At 45.0% G+C, this 20,295-nt stretch overlaps 1 protein-coding gene and 1 long non-coding RNA gene across 8 annotated transcripts in view; one reads left to right on the forward strand and one right to left on the reverse strand.

Moving 5' to 3' along the window:
- The window catches only part of DUSP22 (dual specificity phosphatase 22), an 89,799-nt gene that overhangs the window by 41,969 nt on the left and 27,535 nt on the right, over positions 1 to 20,295 (reverse strand). For 2 of the 7 annotated variants that reach the window (XM_055705533.1, XM_027799250.2), the window contains one exon: positions 12,060 to 12,193. Coding sequence is in view for 4 of the 7 variants with exons in the window: in XM_055705530.1 (XP_055561505.1) it covers positions 1,443 to 1,487 (45 nt within the window). In the remaining 3 variants the exon portion in view is untranslated. Of the gene's footprint in view, positions 1 to 1,442; positions 1,503 to 2,140; positions 2,466 to 12,059; positions 12,194 to 20,295 lie in introns of those variants that run through there. The other 5 variants (XM_055705530.1, XM_055705527.1, XM_055705529.1 and 2 more) reach the window with 4 other exon arrangements.
- LOC129735664 (uncharacterized) lies at positions 3,226 to 11,139 on the forward strand. The gene is made up of 2 exons (XR_008731463.1): positions 3,226 to 9,951; positions 10,256 to 11,139. It is a non-coding gene; the product is annotated as an uncharacterized LOC129735664 (long non-coding RNA).

A 20,295-nucleotide genomic window follows, 5' to 3' on the forward strand; every position in this document is an offset into this window, starting at 1 on the left:
GTGCGATTGCTATTTGCTACAAAATACATCAATATCATGTGACAGAAAAATAGGAGGGGACGATGCCACTGTGAAAGGCTCAGCATCCAAGAGCAGCCACAGCAGCTGTAGCAGTCTCTGGAGCTTTTCCTTACCATACCCATTACAGGTCACCACTAATCCTCTTCCCCTGGCGTCAGTACAAAGAGATTCCCTAAATGAAATAATCCACCATCGGATAAACTGCTTATTTTCTCCTACCATCTGCATATAGCTCCACCACAAAAAGCACACTTCAGTTGTAAACTAAGGCAATTTGTATCAATAGACTACACAAAATCAAGCAAATACCCCCTCAACATCGGTGCTGATGAACCCATGCCTCCCCTCGCCCCTCCGGCGTTCGCTGACTCACAAGATCAAAAGGAACAGATGATCCAGGGGCACATTCTGAAGGTGGCAAGTACCAGACCTACACGCAGGACCCCTACAAAAATAAACCCTGATGGCCAGTACCCAATGTGGTTGTAGCCTCCCTTAAAGGAGCCAGCTCCTCCTGAAGTGTACGTTTCATCCTCTTGGATACAGCCATAAGGAGGGAAGAGAAAAATCATAGTGCTATGCTTGTCCTGAAAGCTCTGGCTGGTATGTGTTGGGGCACCGCTTGGCAGAATTAAAACGACCAAACTGCCAAGAGTCACAGACTGCCAATTCTTGTCCACACGGTACCACAGCAAGATATAATGCAGACAAGGAATGCTAAGCTTCAAAGGATTGAGAACTTTTCTTTCTGCTCGCCTCCCAGACTGCAACCTTAGCATCCCATATCCTGTCCCTCTAAATGTTTTGATAATTACAAACATTCCCAGAAAAATACTACAAACATTGGAGAAGTCTAAAAGAAGTCTCTCCAGCTGTGTTTCTTCCTAACTGGCCACTCCTAGAAGGTACCTCCAAGGAATAGCTACATATCACATTATTCCCAGACTTTGAAACCAAAAATGGAGAGAAGGACGGCAGGAGGTTCTCCCTCCTACCCGCTAACTCGGTCAGACCAACAGGCGGGCCAGGCCTTTCCACTGCCTGAAGTTTCTATTTCAATGTCTCTGCCCACAGGATGAAAAGGCTTCGCCTCCCAGCCGGCACACTAACGCTCTGGGCCTCAACCAGTCCGACTTCCAGGGGCGAGGAAGGCCGGCATGGGCAACCTGCGAGGAGCTATTTCCAGCTCTTCCCCTCCGCTTTGGTGGAGGCCACGCTCACAGCAAGGCTACTACCCAGGTCCTCAAAGCAGGATGTCAGAAGAGATGACTCAACTCCTGTTCCTCGTAGTAAGCTATATTTAAAAGGCTAGTTACCACCACACTTTCAAACCTGGGTTTAAAACAGAGGTGGAGATACTGAGAAAAATCACAGCTGTCCCTCGATAACTACCACGCCGTGCCAGGGGAACCGGCACTTACAATGAGCCCCCACCGCCAAGACAGCCAACACCCTCCGCAAAACATTGCCCTCTCCCCGAGCGCCGTCCCGTCCCACGGCACCAACCGCCTGTGCCTTCGGAGCTCGCAGCCCCCGAGGGGGCGCGGGCAGCCCCCGCCCTGCTCTTGGGAGGGGGAAGCGAGCGGTGGGGCAGTTCAACGGCTCGACCCGCCGGGCCGCCCCGGCTGCCGGCCCGGCGCTGCCCCGGGCCGCCCGCAGCGGGGGACGCAGGCGAGGAGGGCGGCGGGGCCGGCCCGGCGCTGCGGCTGGCTGAGGCACGGCGCCGGGGGGCACGGCGGCCGTTAGCGGCCGTTGGGGGCTCGCTTCGCCCGGGGAGGGGAAGCCCGGGCGAGCATCACCGAAACCTAACCCCCCCCCCCCCCGCAACCACCGTGCTGCGGCCGGGAAGGAGGCGCGCCCCGAGGGAGCGGCGCAGCCACGGCGCCCTTCCCTCCCCCCGCGCCCCGAGGCGGGGGACCCCCGAGGTCGCAGGAGAAGCCCCTCCTGCCCGGCCTTTGTTCCTCGGGCGGGCGCCCGCAGACCTGCCCCGCAGCCCGGGGCCGAGACAAAGGACGGGGCGCCGCGGCAGCCGGCGGGGAGGGACCGCCACCCGCGGGGACCGCTGCGCCTCGCCCGCGCACATGCACTCCCGCACGGGAACAACGACGCGCGGCGTTACCTTGTTCATGCCATTCCCCATGGCTTAAGCGACCCGCACGCCGGCGCCGGGCGAGGCGCCGTGGGCTAGCGAGCTGCCGGCGGCGGGTCGGCGTGCATGGGACAGTGCTTGCCGGGGGTGACTGGGGACCAGCTAATTGTTAATTAAGGACGGCCGCGGCTCGCCGCCGGTGGGAAGGGTGAGGCGCATCTCCCCCCGCCCTGGCCGGGGCTTTCTCCTGGCTGCCGGGCGGCTGGGGGCGGGTTTCCGCTCGGCCGCCCCCGGGAGCGGCGAGTCGCGGGGCCGCGCCACCAGGAACTGCCGCCCGCCGCCGCCCCCACGTGCGGTCACGGCCCCGCCGCGCCGGCCGCGGGCCGCCCTGGGGCCTGTAGTCCGCGCCGCCGCGCCGCCGCGCCGCCGCCCGCCCGCCGGAACTACGCGTCCCAGCGCCCCCCGCGCCGCCGACCTGCCCCCACCTGCCGCGGCCGCCGGCACCCGGCGAGCGGCCGGCGCGGCCCGGCCTCGCCCCATTCCTGAGGGGATGAGTAAGCGCCGGCGGCCGCAGCGTTCGGCGCGGTGGGCGGTACGGCGCGGCCGGCCGGCGGGCTGCGGGCGGTGCTGCCTGCCTCTGCGCTCCCGCACCCAGCGTGTTGCGGCCGCAGGGGCCTGGCGGGAGGCGCCCGGGCCGCCGCTGCAGCCCCCCGCCCGCCAGCCCGCGCCTCACAGCGGGCCGGGGCCGGGGCCGGGGCCAGGCGGGACCCGTGGCGCAGCGAGAGGCCCGGGCTGCGCGGGGCGGCGCCGAGCCACCTGTCCCAGCCACCTGTGCCCCGGCCCGCTGAGCCCCAACCCACCAAGGACACTCGTGCCCTTAACGGGGACAAACGAAAGGAGAAAGCAAGTAGCCTGAAGCAAGCGTGGCAGAATGGCGCTGCGGAGGTGGGAAGGGGCCTCCGGAGGCCATCTGGTCCGCCCCTCCTCGGGCAGGGGGAGATGCTCCCGGCAGGCCTGGCAGGCCAGGCGCAGCTGCGGCGCCCTGCTCCGTCCTCCCCAGCCCGTGCTTTGCTCCCTGGCGCACAGAGAAATGCAGCTAAAGGCAGGGTACAGCCATAACCCGGTGGCCACAGGGGTTTGTTTTGAGGAGGTGTGGCGATGGGGGAGTTGGTGCTCAGTGAAGGAAATTTACTCCGAAACACTAATGTGATAGGGAATACAGCACAGGCCTAAGGGAAACACGTAGGTTGAATATGCAGGGACAGGATATTGCTATGGAAGATCTCTTTGCTAACCATTAACATTAACAAGCACAGTAACCACCCAAAAAAAGTGAAATCCTCAGTGGTTCAAATGCAAAACCATGAAGGACACTGCTGTGGAGCTGCCATCATGTTCCCTATGCATTCATAGATGCATCAGTGTGGAATGCATATAAAAGGTAATGTCCAGATGTCATTTGTTGGGCACGCTTCGGTAGGACTGGGAAAGTCAGGGGCATCTGCAGCGCAACATAGGCAGTGGAAGGGGGAAAGACGGAGAACAGGGTAAAGCTGACAGGCAGCAAAGCCAGACATGTAATACTTGATGGATTAACTCTGAAATGATGGACAGATGAGTGACAGGGGACTCCTGCATAGACGCAGCAGTTGCCAGTACAAGCAAACTCTAAGGGAATGATTTCACAACCTTCAACTGCAATCAAATGTCAGCTGTTGCCAAAAAGGTGGTTGCACATCCAACCTACCCTCAGCAGTACCTCTGTGCCCCCTTCCTCAGGCAACCCCCAACGACTCTCTGACCCAACCAACCTTGTTCAGAGAACAAACCCCATAGAAAGCTGGGGGGTGACAGCCTCGTCCCCGTGAGGTTAGACCAGTGCACAGAGCCAGGGAGCAGGACCAGCTGCTTCAGCAGTGGCTTGTCATCAGATTGCTACCTCTTCAAAAATGGTGCTGTTCCCATAGAAGCCAATGACATGCTTGAAAGCCAAGAGAAGTTAAGCCATAGGTTTAACTACCTAGAAAGCTGGAAAACTCTTGCTGCCTTGAAACAGCCATGTCATCACCACAGATGCTTAAATTTCAGGGGAAGGGAACACGCCCGGGAGCAGCGCTGCTGGAGGAGTGCAGCCCAGGGCAGCTGAGGCAGGACAAGCTCCTGAGCAGTCTGCAGCTGGCAGGCAGTTTGATGCCAGCTTCCATGACAGTGGTGTGTCGAGTGACAGGGTGCTAGCAAGAGGTTTGCTGAGTAATGTTATCCTGGGGTCGTAAGAGGAAAGCAAGCAGCATGGACTGCTGAGGCTAGGCCACCTCTGCTCTACCTGAACTGGGTGGCCCTGGGAGCACTGTCGAGCTACACCTCAACCCAGGTTAGGGGAGGCTCAGTGTGAGCTGGCCCCTGCTGCTTTCCGTATACCTGGGTCTCCCACATGGAACTGTGACAGCAGGGCAGGAGGAAGCCACCACATGCTTCAACCTGGATCGTTTGGGATTAGGACCTTGGCCTCACCTCATGACCCCACCACGCCCAGCCTCTTGGACCTAGCACTATGCCTGGCCCTGCCTCAGCTCACCTCACAGCAGAACAGGGAGACACTGATTATGCTTTTGAACCATTCCTGAACCTCTCCTTCCCTGAGGTTCCACCGAGTTAGGAGGCTGTAGCATGTCATTATCAGCCTCAAAAACATCAGAGTGGCCTCTCTAAGGCCAGGAAGGATAGCCATCTGACTTAATGTACTGCACTTCTCCCTGCCCCCTCAATACTGCTGAAAAGCGTTGCAGTGAGCTTTATCACAGATACTGGCTTTAATATTTCATTGGCAAAGCTCTCCAGAATGTAATTTATTCTCATGCCGTGCAAAATATGACTGAGGTCCAAACAGTATGAATCACAGCTTGCCATAATAACTACTAAACACATTGTGCCCCCAAAGCGAAAGAATTTCCTGTCAGCAACTCTGGCAAGTAGTTTCTTTTTGTGAGACAAAAGGATAAACAATAAATAATATCCCTGATAACTGCAGGGATCTGTGTTGTGCTAAGAGGTCTATCGTAACTGGAAGGCCTTGCAGTCAATATGCTGGAAGCCTGGGCTTATCAATTCACTTCCCCATAACTCAGTTTCTCCATCTGTAAAAAGGTAATAACAATATTTCTTACCTTTGCAAAGAGCCCTGAAAAGTACTGTGCATGGGCAAATTGTGTGAAATTGTTATGTTATATTAGGCAATACAGGTGGAACACAAATATATCTTTGTATCTGACATTTTTCTGAATGGGAAGCGTCATACATTCCCATTCTTCTGAATGGAAAGTGTGATTCTCTGTTTCGTTTTCAAGTTTCTTGACTCCCTTCAGGATGCCTACTTCAGCCTGCAGTGCTTTCCCTTATTAGAATTTTATTGCATGCATGCAGCTTTTTACAGTGAAAGCAAAAATTAGAGTGGGAGGGTGTGACATGCCAAGATTAAAAAGCAGGGGGAGGAAATCCACTTCTCTCTAAAACATTTACCATGATGTATAGTATATATCCTTTTCCTCTCCACAGGTCTGGAAGGGGAATTCTGATACTGTTGCCAGACCTGGCTCTCTTGCCAGTTATTCCAAAACCAGATTGTTTTAGTTTTTCAGCTGTTGTTTAATAAACTACCACATAATGCATTTACGGAGGCAGGTCTTCAGCAAGCCTAAATCATCATAAAGTGTTTATTTATTGTCACTTCTCAAGATCTTATTCCTTGTGCTTAGTATCTGCACTGGTTTTAATATTTTGAAAGTCCATTTCAAAAAGCAAGCTATCCTGAGATGACTGGGCTGAATAAATTGACACAGAAAATAAGAGCAAAAAGCTCTTGCTGAATCTCATAGTATTCAGTATCCCTGAAAAGAGATCACTTTAGCATGGCCTGTAATCCTACAAATCCGGGGATTTTTTTACTTCTTTACGATGTGAGGATGACAAATTGAGTAATCCCCACTTCTTGACTTTGCACATAAATGTATCTGGCAATGCCAAGTCTTGCGCAGCAGCGAGCATCTAGGCAATTGCCTGAAAACTAACAACCAACCAAACTGATACTGAAACTGAATCTTCTTAAAAATTAGACAAAACTTCTGCTTTGACAGTACATTGACCTTACTGTGTTAAAAGTAAGTAAATAAGTACACTCTACTTCTTATCTTCTGATCTTACTTTCTGTAAACCCTGAGCTCACATTCAGCCATAGGCAGAAGGCATGTCGGCTATCCATGTTCTGTCAGGAACTGATAAGACCTGGGCTGGGTTCCCTTGAAGGGGCGTCACAACTTAGTTCTCAGAGGTGGCAAGAAGGGAGATAAAAAGGATGATTGCTCAGAAATAGCCAGCGGAATGGTTTTCCTCTAAAATAGAGCAATTTGACAAAAAGCAACTCTTTCACCAGAAATAAATAACGAAGCCTTAAAATTCATAACTAGCACTGGGCTTGTTTTCTAACTGTGCTGAGAGGCAGGTCAATGGAATTGAAAGAGCTTGGAGGACTCATTGACCTTTCTTTTAATATTTCTACTTGGTATTGAACATTGCTAAAGCACTTCAAAGCTTGTTTTCTGGATAAAAGAGATAGCACCCCGATTTACTGCCGTGTATCCACAGAACAGCATTCATTCATCATTTGATAAACTGATTGTCTTAAGGCCAAATTTGGCTTTCGTTATGTCACACTGAATCTGCAGTAACTTCATCAAAATCAGTGATGTTGCAGCAAGCTTTATGTCTTGAAACTGAAGGGAGTCACCGCTGTGGTTTACTGCAGCAAAAATCAGCTTTCGAGAAGCTGCTCTCAACAGGCAGAGTAGCTGCAAGACCATCATCTCCTTCTGCCTCGTACTCCTCTCGCTTCCCCTTCCATTAACGGATATTATCAACAGAATATGGAGTATGCCAGGATGAAAGGGCTGAGCCAGCAGATGAGGCCAAATAGGGGCTTTGCAGAAGGCAGGTCTCAAAAAAAAAGCAACCAACAGTTCAGACAGGAGGAACAATGCTAGAGAATGGCTGAGAAAGGCGTATAGGATAATTTAGATGTAGGTTAGCTGCCATGGCAACCACGTACCAAATTACTGCACTTCTGTGTCTCTAAACCTGCCAGCAGCTACTTGTGTTTATATGTATTTTAGGCTTTAAAAAAAAAAATGAATCCACCTTAAAACTCACAATGGCTTGCAAATGAAGTACAGATACTGGGATTGCTGTGGGGTGTTTGATTTAAACATATAGAAACAGATATATATGAAAAATAATAGGCCTTGACAATTCTGATTAAGTGGTTACAAATATGTAATTTCTTTAACATTTATAGCAGTCAGTTCTAACCTTTAATTTATACTGCTTTGACTTGCACATATTTACCAGGACAACTTGACATCTTTACCTCTAATGCATATATAAGAATGAAATTGGTCCTAGCAGCAGCTCTGTTTGGTTTTCACTGTGACATACTGCCATGTTATAAAAAGAGTAAGATGTTTTCTTTTAATCCAGGGTTCTTTAGAAATATGGTAAAATATCGGATCGCTAAAGAATAGAAACAAGGCTATCAAAAAGCATGCTGCAAGGCACATGTATATTATTAGTTACTAAGAATAGTCCATTGCTGAGTGTGAGTGAAAATATCCACATGCGTTCCCTTGATAAGCTAGGTATGTATTCATTTCTCTGGGCACACGTGTATCCTCAAATGGAAAAATAATGTTACAACAACCTAACCTCTGCTTCCAGTTTATACCTATGTAATCCTAGGGGAACACAGCCTTCACACTGCCTCTCTGCGGGAAGCCAATAGACCATAATATCCATTGGACTTCTCATATACAGTCCATGAAAACTCTTCAGAGCAGAAAGATGTCAGTTTTGAAGTTCCCACTGACACCTGGTGAACATCATTGAGACGTTCATCCATCAGTTGAGAGCCATTAGGGTGTGACCCGCCAAAGTCAGCAGGAATCTTTGAATCAGCTGCAGAAGGAGCTGTGGTCAGTGCCAGGAGATAACTCCCCATCCCACCACCATCACATGATACTCAGTGTAGACTGTGGTATTCAATAATCACAGCCTGCCTCTAGCCAAGATGTTGAGCAGAGATCTTTATTTTGACGACATTTTCCCAATAGTTTCTGCTTAATGGGATATGTCTTAAGATTTCCTGTATTTGGAAAATTGAAAAGAGTTAAAGCTACAGTTCTCTATTCCATATTTTATTTTCTTGACCAATATCTAAGACACTAGCCCTTAAATACCGCTTATGAAAACCACAATCCAAATACTTACATTTCCAGCATATTCACTACATGATCTGAGAACATTCAGCTACTCTTGAGGCCCTTGCACTGTTGCTTGTATGGTGGCTCGCTTTTGATACAACAATATTCTCATCCAGAGTTAGTTACTTGATTTTTCTTGCAGAGTTTTCATTTGCTTTGGTTATTTTGCCTGCTGCAGTTACCTGACTGTGGCAACAGAGTCCCTCCAAAGTGCTTCCAAGCTACCTGGTTACCTAGAAAGCCTGGCGGTATGTCTCCAGTGCACCTGGGATTCTGCATGGCCAGGACACTTCAGTGGGCTGTCTGTGAGTGGGCTGTGGGGCTGCTGAGAGCAGATGAGTGGGAAGCAGAGCACGAGCACACTTAGAGCCAAGAAGCATGTCTCCTTGGGTGTATAGGTGTAAATCACTAAGATGTTCTCGGGTTAAGCAGCATACCCTTGCCTGCCTGCCTTCTGCAAGTTAAAATAAAAAATCTGTTATCTCTCTAAGTACACGGCCACCTGAGACAGCCTGGATCAGTATGATTGCAGCTACTCTCAGCAACTGTTTAGTACCTTTGGGGATGTGAATCATGTCAAGCTCAGGAAGCAGCAGCAATGACAGGACTTCAAAGTCTACTGTTTGCCTTTATATCTCTCTCCCCTTCCATATACTTCTGCAAATCCGTGTTCTTCTAACATCACCTCCCATTGAGATCTGTGTCTGCTGAGCAAAGCATCGGCTGCTGACAGACCATTCCAGTGATGTGGCCCAGTTAAGTACAGATGAACATCTGATGTTGATATGTAAACCTGTACTCTGCTGCACATGGTGTGAATTGAGGGTTATTAAATAAAAGACAGTTATTAAACTGAAGACATTTTCAGACATTAAAATATCCCATACGCCTTGTCCAGCACAACAGGCACAGTCATCAGTAAATTTACGTCACAGAAGATAAGAATTACTGGTCTGGGATGGGTCCCATTTGCTTCCAGGTTGACAGCTCATTGATGTTTTCAACCAGTGTCTCTTTCCAAGCGACGAACTACTGAAACTGTCTTCCTTGTATATACTTTGTTCACTAAGCTGATGTCTGTCTCCTTCTGCACCTGCTGGACACCTTGCAGTTGCAGGATGTATTGCTTACTTCCGTCTCGGAGCTCTTCAAGTGTTTCTGTGATGTTTTATTGTGGTATTTTGGAATCTCGGTCAACCCCTGTGCTTAAGCACCAGCAACACCCAGCAAGCTTCTAATCTGTAAAGGGTTAATTCATGGTCTCCTTGTGGTCTCTTCTGAGGCTTTTGTTTGTTTGTTCTGGTCCTTTGGTCCTTTGTCTGGGACTTGATTACATGCACAACTTGAGACACGGGTTCTCAGGTTATATACTTTATAGTTTCACTTTCCTTTGTGACTCCAGGTTAAATCTACTCTCTCAAACAGTTCATTTTACATACGCATGTAAAAGCAGCTGTTCTAGGTCATAGCAAAGATCCGTATAGCTCCACATCTCCTCTCAACAATGGCAAGCAGTGGACACCAACAAGAAACAGGGTGAGTACAGAGGGTTCCTTTCCCTTTTTTATCTTCCGATTTCTGGCAACAAGCAGGTAAGGTTTGTGAGCCAAAGGCACACCCAGTCCCTGGTCTGAATGTTAAGCTGGTGTTTTTATGTTAACATTTACAGTGACTCCAAGATCTCTTTCTTGAGTGACAACTGCTCATTCAGAATTGTTTGCATTTATTAAGGCTGTATTTTCCCCATAGGCATTTTTTTGTATTTATCAGCATTGTATTTTCTCTGCGATTTTACTACCCAGTTAGTTGATAACTTGAGATCCCTGTGCTACTTTCTCAGGCAGCTTTTGCTTCTGACTGTTGGAAACAACTTTGTATCATCAGCCATCCACCGTCTTGGCTATCCACCATCTCTTCCAGCCCATTTGTGAATGTGTTGGACAATGCAGGACCTCGCATGGGCTCCTTCCCCTGCCTTCCTCTTGCAACTTCCTTTAATTGTGAAAAATGATCAGTAGCTCCCACCTTTGGTTTTCATCCTCTAACCACCTCTAATCCACAAAAGGACTTTCCTTCACACTGAGGGGTTTTCATGAGCCTTTTGGGGTATCCTGTGAAAAGATTTCTGGAAAATACTATTATACAAATGCTGGGGGAAATTGGAATGGGGGGAAGGGTGAGGAGCAAGGAGATGTATTTGTCTGTGAGACCAGAAAGTTTTTAGTCTTCCTTATGTCTAAGCTTTCCCTTAACCTAAGCAAACTGTGTAATCTGACAGAGCATTACTTGTGAAAAAGCAGTACGTTTCCACTGAAATCTGTCTGGCAATGCTGATGACACAGGCTGGATGTTCTGCTTATCAGTAGACTTACTAAGTTTTGTTTGATTAACTCATGTCTTTGAATCTGGTTCTGTAAGCAAAAATACTTCTGTCTCTTCATTGTGAACAATTGTACTTTGTTCAGAAAGCATCAAACCCACCTGGAGGGAATGCAACGGTCAAGCTCTAGCTAGGCTTGGGTAGGGTTAATGCAAATTTACACTGAAGTCCACAAAGGCACAGTCAGGGTTTGTATTTTTACTGCCTAACATGAACAGCTTATGCTGCCAGTGAAGTCAGTGAAGCTTTGTCAATGATTTCAGTAGGAAACGAACACTATTTGTCAAAAAAGATTCACTTGACCTAATCTTTTTGTAAATAAAGAAAGAAGACATCTCGGGAAATTTCACAGTGTCTTTTTTTTTCATTTGATTTTCATTTCACCTGCTTTGATGGTTACTTTATTTGTTGTCTCGCAGAAAATGAAACTCATTGTATACTCTTTTAATATCTGACTAGCGCTATAATGCAGGTAGATGGGCTTGTATTCAGGAGTGGTGCCAACACTGAGTAATTTTAATATATTATATAGTTGATAATATCTGACCAAATATTCTAGAATAAGTCACTATAGAAATGAAGGTAGGTTTCCTGTGTGGCTTACAATATCATACTAAAATACAAAAGAAACCTGACTGGGTTTCAGTTATGAAATAATAGATACTGAGCCATTTTCAGATTTGCTCCATATTGCCAAAGTGTTTAAGCAGGTGTGTTTCACAAAGTTTGTGAAACAAAAGCTCAGCTGAAAGCAAATCAACATTAGGAAGCAAAACCAGTGCTGAGTGATAGTGCTTAAAAACTGAGAAACAAGAGTGGTTTTGAACAGCAACTGAAAAGATGCTTTGATGTTTTTTAAAGCACTCCCTTATACTCGAAAAACATGTTAGAGTTTTATGCAGTTACGCACAAGACATTGCACCTTATATTAGTGTTACTTCTGTAGCTTCGATTATACCCAACAAATATTAGCTTTTTTCTTGTAATACAAGCATGTCAGCCATCTTTGAAGATTAGGAAAATATGTTCATGAACCTAACTGCTAAAAAAATACTTTTTTTTTTTTCCAGAGCATTACCTAACATACACAAATGAGGAAAAATGGCAATGAACCTAAAATCCTCAGTATCTTCACATGACCAGCAATTATCCTGTCAGTTTGTAGGAAGAGGGAAACCTCTTTGTAGCAAATGCAAGTGTAGGCCAAAAAAAATTTGTTCGCTGAATTGTGATATCTGTAATCAATATCTTAACTCAGCCTCACCTGAGAAAGTACACTGGAAGCTGAATGCCTTCTATTGCCCTGCAGAACGACGAGTGGTCTCCCTCTGGCAAGGCTCAGCAGTAGCACAGGCAGAAGTGCAGAGTGCTAGCAGATGCAAAGGTGGACAAGGTGACCTGAGAAGAAATTAAGAATTCTGGCTGATTTTACGTAAGTCTCTAAAAGCCTTGAATTCATTTGACTTCACTGAAGGCAAATCATTTCTTGCCTTAAAGTGTACAGAAGCCTTTCGACAGCAGGGCTTGTATTGTGTAGCTCTCTGACATGACTTAGGAAGATAAGACATGAACAATGGAGAGTTATTAACATGAATAATTTTCCATGCAAATTGGAAGCACCGCAGAATAGAGTGGCTGCAGTTTAATGGCACCAAGTTGTCTGCAGGGCTGAGCATAAAATATCACAGTAGGAAAAAAATAACAAAGACAAAAGCTAATAGAACAAAACTGCTTTCAGAAATGAGCTGGTGCAGCTGGACCACAAGATCCCTTTTCCTGGAAGTGTTTCCAGAGTTTCAGTGCTCAGAAAACATGCCTGAAAAGCCAGAGCTAAAAAACAACTGCATATTTTCCAAACCTGAAGACTTTCACAAACCCAATGCATTGAATCTAAACATCTTCACCAGATTCACCTTCATTCCACATCTTGGGGTCAGCAGGATTATGACAGATGTATTCGCAAAAGGCTAGCATCTATATTAATCAAATATGTCGGCACCTCCAATACAGAAAACAGAAGCAACATTAGGTATGAGCAAATTAATGTTTCCACATGCCACTTTATATGTTGTCTTTTCTGAAAGAAGAGTCTTCAGTAGAAAGGATGTAGGAAGGCGGAGGGCTAGTGGAAGTTAGGTACTGGGATACATGTTCCCTGAGGTAGGTAGTTGCTGCTGTGACTTTCCCAAGACATATTTCTGCTATGTGTGTTGCTGCGACTCACAGCTGAGCAGCAGAGCTGGTGCTAGTCCAGGTGGCAATAGCTTATGCTGCTTGAAATACCAGTCCCAAGAAGCCCAAGGGAAAAAAGTTCACACAGAAGACAAAGAGGTAGCAGCTGTTCCACTGGCTCTTCTGCCCTCTCCTTGTTAAAGCCTCCTCCGCTTATATGTAACTGACACCCACAGGAGTGATCAAACAGAAAAAAAGTATTTCCATTTGACGTTTTGGTGGGCAATCTATATAGCAGCAGGGTGCTGCCTGAAACACGCAGACCTCTTTTGGTTTATTCACTCTGACAGTGGGGATTATTTTAAAATGTAAGTGACAGGAAATAATGTTTTCTGTAGTTCGTCAGAAAACAGAACAAGGCAAAGCACCAACTCTGAAGGAACAGGACCTATGACATCCTGTCGATGATGCACATTCATTGCCTCTCTACCCACAAAAGAAATCTGAAATAGACCTTTCATAAAAGGGGTTGATTTTGCTGAGTCAAATCAAACTACTGTATGTCTCTGTCTTCAGAAACTCCTCACATAGGTGATGTTCTTCTAAAAACCAAAAGGTGACAGTCAGCCAGCTCCAGTCCATCAAAAACAACATTCACTGAAATGAATAGAGCTGTAGCCCTTCTAAGTCTGCAAGTTTTCTGACAAGTTGCTGACACAGAAAAGGTCACTTAACCATTTCTAGTCCTGTGGATGGATGGGTGGATGGATGGATGGATGGATGGATGGATGGATGGATGGATGGATGGATGGATGGATGGATGGATGGATGGATGGGTGGATGGATGGATGGATGGATGGGTGGATGGGTGGATGGATGGATGGATGGATGGATGGATGGATGGATGGATGGATGGAAAGAAGGAAGAAGTGATTCCCTCAGAATAAGACTACTGTATGTCGATGTTTGGGAAGTCTACATTGCTGCTGCCTCTGTGAGCCTTTCTGTGGTTACACAGGATTTTGGTCTCTGTGCCATTAGTCTGGCACTTTCAATGCATACTTGATTGTCTACTGAAAACTGTGATGCCAAGTGTTAAAATCAAGAAGTTGATTTCCTCTGCTCATGTGGCAAAGCCAGAATGAGGAAGAAAATTCTTTATTTTGTTGCAGTGATGAATCATTAGTCAATCCAACAGCCAAAGCACAAGTTTTTGGCATATGTGAAAGCAAGATTACCCTGTTTCTGCAGTACATATTTATCCAACTCCCCATTTATCCTTTCCCTTAATCTTTGTCCCTCACTCATCTCACCGTTCCTCCCAGTCCCCTTCTTTCTCCCAAATCACAGCTCCAAGCCTTACTTTCATTCTCTAGAGACCAAACTGAAGGAGAATAAAACATAAAGGGTAGATGGGTCAAACATTAGTTACAGCTGACTGCTTCCTTCCCTTTTTATGAGTCTGCCTTTTACCTTCATTTCCACCCTCCTAGAATCAGCCACTGAAAGCAAAAGTCACCATGCAGAGGAGTTTGATTCTTGACCTTTCTTCCAGAGGAGTGGCTGAATTCTTCCAGCTAAACTGGTTTCCAGTGTAAAAGTAAAGTTGGGCTTTCAAGCAAACCAAAATATCTACTTTCTAAACCAGTTTATGGGAAGAAATGGGATGAAAAGAGATGAAGATGGGTATTGTTAAAACTTCAATGCTTTTACCACCAAATTCATCATTTTCCATCAAAATAAACTATTATTTAAAAGTAATCAACATTTTCTATGGGGAAAACACATCTCAAGTCAGTAAGCCTTCCTTTCAAACCTTCCTTCCAAACTACCTGTTCATGTGGAAGCTTTGGAGCTTGGGAATAATTCACAGGTACATATATTACCTACAGGGGTGTTGAACATGCTGCCGTATAAGATACAGACTCAGAAGACTCCATCATGAAACAAAGGTGGCTGATGAAGGATGTGTTTAGACATCTATTCAAGTAGGTGCCAGGAAAGTGAATAGGTAATGGCTGTCACATTGTATCACACAGATACAAGAACTAAGGGGCATCAGGTAGGACATGCACAGAGCAGGCTGGAACAAAGGCAGTGGTCCTTTATACTTTGAGCTAAACTGGGAAAATCCTTGCTGCAAAAGAGTGTGCGTACAAGGGTGCTGTATGGGCTCAGTAAGCAACTGGAAAATCCATAAAGGATCACTGAATAGGAAAGCCCCTGGCAATGGAAGTCCATGAGCTACACATTACTGAAGGACAGGATAAGATTGTGGAAAAGTCACTATATCCTTACCTGACCTTTTAATTCACCACTAGGCATCTGCCGTCAGCCACCACTGGAAAAGGGCTAAAAGGACATTCCATCTGACCAGCCTGACCAGGTACAACTGTTCCTTTGTTCTTCAGCTTTGACTCAAAGTAAGGATCTTCTATCTACAGCAGTATCGGCTGCTCACGGAGTTCACCAAAGGCATTGTTCAGCATTATGAATTCAGCCAGACTTAACATGTCAAAGGCAGATTTACTCTGTAAAGTGCTTCCAGTAACGGGGTTTCACATTTGTCATCTTTAGTATTTCCCATCAAAATGTGCTTATTTTCAAGTATAACATGATGGCATAAATCCAGCCTGATCTCTAAAGTTCGTGATGGCTCCTTTCCTTCTTGAAATTTTTCTCCAGAAGATCACATTATGTCCCTTAATATTTTCTGTGCAAACTCGCTGCTTTCAGAGAGACTGGAATATAATGCGAAACAAAGGAAGTGCTCCTGTATACAGTGAGTCAAGCTGCGGAAGTCCTTGCTGCAAAAGACTGAAATTTTTTCACACAGAACTGAATCGACTATTGCCTCCCTTAGCTGGTCACAACTACAAGCTGGGCAGAGATAAAACCAGGGGAAACCACCTTCTCTGGTCACCAGTGCAAGTGACAATGTCATCTGTTCCTACAGAAGGTGGAATTCTTCCATGGTGACTTCAGAACAAAGTCACATTTAAACTGGCCTTCGGCTCTTCTTGACTTTAGACGCAGATCTCACTTTAGTGAGCCTTCAGTGACTATCACGATCTTGGTTTGTGGCTGACCAGAGAGAAACTTGTGATTTAAACAAAAATGCAGGAGAAACAGTGACAGTTATGTGGGCAGCAGCGAAGTCAGAAGCACTACACATCTTGGAAATGAGAGACAGCCCCTCAAGTTACTTCTCGATGAAGAAACAGAAGGAAACTATCCAGTTCCTGAGATCAGGTACCCACCTTAGCTGCATCCTAACATCAGCTTGACTGGAGTTTGACCTCAAAACACAACTGTTCCTATTTCACTTGTGTTCACTATTGTTTCACTTGTGTTCACTATTCCACCTTGGCAGGGAAGCCTAGATGCATAATTTGTGAGGAACTACAGTGCACTCCCGCTGTAGTAATCTGGAACTTACATAAGGTGCAAGTGTCTTCCTAGGACCTGGAGTGTACTACTTCTACTACGAAATTTTAATTACCAGCTGAATAAACATCCAGGTTGCTGTTCAGCTGGAAGCCTGCTGCATGCTTTGCATGCTTGTTGTGTGCTTGTGACATTCAAGTTATCGTTTCATTATTTTGTGGCCCCCTGAGACACCCTTTGATAATAAAGTAGTTCTGCCTTGCCTTGGGCAGGGTGTCACTCTGTGTGTGGCACAGAGATGAGAAAACTGACTTGGTCCGGCACCTACACAAGTACACGGCATTAGTAGATTGTGAGATGTAGCTCCTAGTCTCAAATATTATTACTTATGCATTTTTTCCATCACAGTTAATATTCTGAGTAGTTTCAATTGTCATCTATGGGTAGAATTTTCAAAACCACAAAGTGTCAGCCTAACTCTGCTTCCACCAAAATTGACAGTGTTTTTATTGACTTTGGTTTTGGGTGATGGTTGCGCACTATGAGGCATTTCATCTTGTACAATTTTGAAAGCCAAAAAGAATCTCCAAACAGAAGACCCCACTGTTGAAGGCATTCTGGCTAAATTAAATCCTTCTTTTTAATTCTGGCTCTCATTCCCCAGAATGTTTTAAACATTAGGAAAGGTATCTGACCATGAACATTTCAGACAGATGGGGACATAAACCTGGGTTAGAAATATGGGCAGGTCAACCACTGAAAGAGATAACATCTGCAAAATCACTTAAGAATTAACTATCTACCAATGTAAATAAACTTAAGTTCTTATCCCTAGAGCTCATAGAAGTTTTTTAGAGAAGTCTCAACTCTTTCTGTACCATACTTCAAGGACTTATATGAAATTGCTTTTGACCTGCCAGTCCTGAAACGTCATTCACTGACAACTCCTGGCACTTTATCCTAGTGCTGAAATCATCCTTTTAAAATTAAATGATTGTACCATTCTCCAGCATCCAACACAGTCCTCTAGAGTTTCACGCCTGGTCACAGGGAGGGTGGTTAAGCGCTCCAACAGGTGCCCAGAGAGACTGCGTGTAACCAAAACCCAACTGGGCAAAGCCTAAGCAACCTGATCTGACTGTAACATGCACCCTGTTTTGAGCAGGAGCTTGGACGAAGTGACCTCCAGAGATCCCTTCCAACCTCAGTTAGTCTCGGACTCAATGATTCTGCTTCTTTTTCTCTTATACCATTTACTGCTAAGGGATCTCACACAAAAACGCAGCTATACAATATACAAGCTCTCCCCTGCTAGCCTTAGCCTTTCACAATGTTTTCCTTGGGCCTTTCCTCTGCCATCCTAAGGAATACCCTGTTTCAGTATTTTCTCAAGATGTCTAGCCATCAGCTTTAAAGACAACACAGAACCTTAAGCTGTTCTCCCAAAATTCTTCTCCACATTCTCACTCATCAAGACAACAGGCACATCTTCAGCTCAGTCTCACTGTTACGTGCCATCTTTTACTTATCCAGCTCTGTAAACCTACATATTAAGCTGTATCTAAATGCTGCAGTTCCTTTATACATCAGATCTCTTACACGTATCCCTTCCTTTCAGTCACCAAGGATCTAAGATAGGGATCCAGAGACCTAAGTCTTATATTTGGTATTATATCTACTTCTATACATGATTTTGTGTGATTTTTTCTCTGCAGTTTTTCATGACTTACTTAAGATATTCTACAGTATCACAATTTTTTTGCTTACCATTATTATTTTTCCTTTTGTTAAAATAGTTCATCTCCTTAGTTAATTAAATATCATTTCTGTAAGCAAAAACAGAACATTCATTCCATGATCTTAGCTCTCTTCCCAGATCTCCTGTCCCATCTTTATTACTGGGTGACAGGAAGGGTGGCAGCAAAGATACTGGATTCGAGGTTCATAAAACCTGGGGTTATTTCCTGCATTTCAGTGGGTCTAGAGTGCAGAGCTTCACATGAATTAGTTCAGAGACAACAGCAGTTCAACTGGAATAAAAGAAGACTTTGAAACATCTACTTTACATTGTGAAAGCAAAATTCTTTATTTAAAGCTGCCTTTGGTATCCATCTACCTATTGAAGTCTAAAGGGTAAACGTATCTAAAGGCTATGCTAAAAACCACACCTGAGGAAAATGGGGTAACGCTCTTTCCTCGCTCTTACCTTTCTTCATCTGCTTATGCTGATCGTAATATCTTTGCAGCCAGGAATATATTTTATTACACATTTCCAAAGCCTAACTGGACATCTGCTCTTTTGAATGAATATAGGGATTTAAGCAGAAATTAAAGAAAAATACCAACAGGTTTTACTGCTTTGCCTTTTAAAGGGCAGCCTTTAAAAAATGCATCTTTCCTTACGCTGCAGCCTTCTAGAAGAGAAAATTCCTGCTTTCTAAGAGAACCAATGAGATTAACTTCTGTCATTTCATTGTGGTCCTTAAGTAAGGCTAGGAAATGCAGCTGAAACTAAAATCTTCCATACAGTTTCTGTTTTCTGTGCGTATTTTTGAATATCAGGTGACATATGTGGGTGGGGGAACTTGAAGATTAGCCTTAATCAAATCTCAGCTTTTGCTGGAACTTCCCAAAGCCTTTCTCACCCTTTACTCCTGACTGAAACATTTTGCTAGTTCTGGGTGCATTCCAATTAGAACTTAAAATACTTGATTTTGGGTTTTCTTGCAGTGTTCCAAGTACTTCCAAGTTCCATTTCATCATTCAGATCTATCCCTTTAGTCTTCTGTCCTGAAGTTAGCTCTAAAATGTTACCTCTGTGTCTGAAATACAGGCCACATTCAAACAAATCTTCTGGTGATTTCCAAAAGACTTTTGGTCTGAATAAGGAGGGAAAAATTGATCTTCTACCACAAGCAACGGAGATTAAATGTACAGGACTGAAGCAGACTGAACCCATACTTACAGCAGCTTCTTGATACCATTTTAGGAAGAAAAAATGAAAGGTAGCTTCACTATGTTTCTGTGTAGAAAGATTGCTCATCCCAGTCATGATCAGCAGAAGAAATTTCTAATATAAGAGGGTGGGTTCATAAAACAGTAGTTGGAGAGTGAACAAATAATCCAGAACAAAGTAAACTCTTAACCATCTTTCTCAGATGAAAAAAATAATCTTCGTAAAAGGAAAAGGAAAATGTAAACTTAGAGCTAGAATTTATGATCAGAAAGAAGATACTTGTGAAAAGAGGTTGATTTCACTCAAAGAAGCCCAGCAGAGCAGAAGTGTTAAGATGAGTCCTTGCTGCTATCTAGTGTCTAACAGAATGGGTCTCCTTTCCCGTTGAGGACTTGAAGGATGTTACAGAGTATGTGCTAACTGATACGAGAAGCCATCAATTTCTTTCAAATGATAACTAATTAAATATGCTGTGATTTTTCCTCTTCAGTTCAGCTTGCTTTCAGTTGCTCATACCTTTTCTTTAGCTTTCTCTTTCTTCTCACCTCACAAGTAGAATTTTTTATCTACTTTCCTCATTTAACATCTTCTCTTGCCATCATGATCCCTTTCTGTTCCAGCTCCTGGTCTATTTTGCACCTCCTTGTATCACTCCCTTTCTCTTTTTTTTAACCTTTTTTCCTGTCTGTTTCTCCTTGCAACACAAATAACCTTGATTATATTCTGTCCGTAAGTCTGCTACTTCTACAGCTTTTACTCTGCCACCTCTGTTAGAATAAGTTTCATTAGGGAGCAGGTAAATATAATTTTTAATGATAAGACAAAATGCCTATTAAGGTCAATATTCACATACAAGAAATTGACACAAATATGAGCAGCAAATTTGTCTCATCAAAATCAGTGCAATGTTAATATAGCTCTTCCTATTGATTTTAAAATATATTTTTCTGAACTCTTAGCAATTATTTCTAGTTGGTAATTTCTG

Source organism: Falco cherrug, chromosome 3 (genome assembly GCF_023634085.1).
Source record: "Falco cherrug isolate bFalChe1 chromosome 3, bFalChe1.pri, whole genome shotgun sequence".
NCBI lineage: Eukaryota > Metazoa > Chordata > Aves > Falconiformes > Falconidae > Falco > Falco cherrug.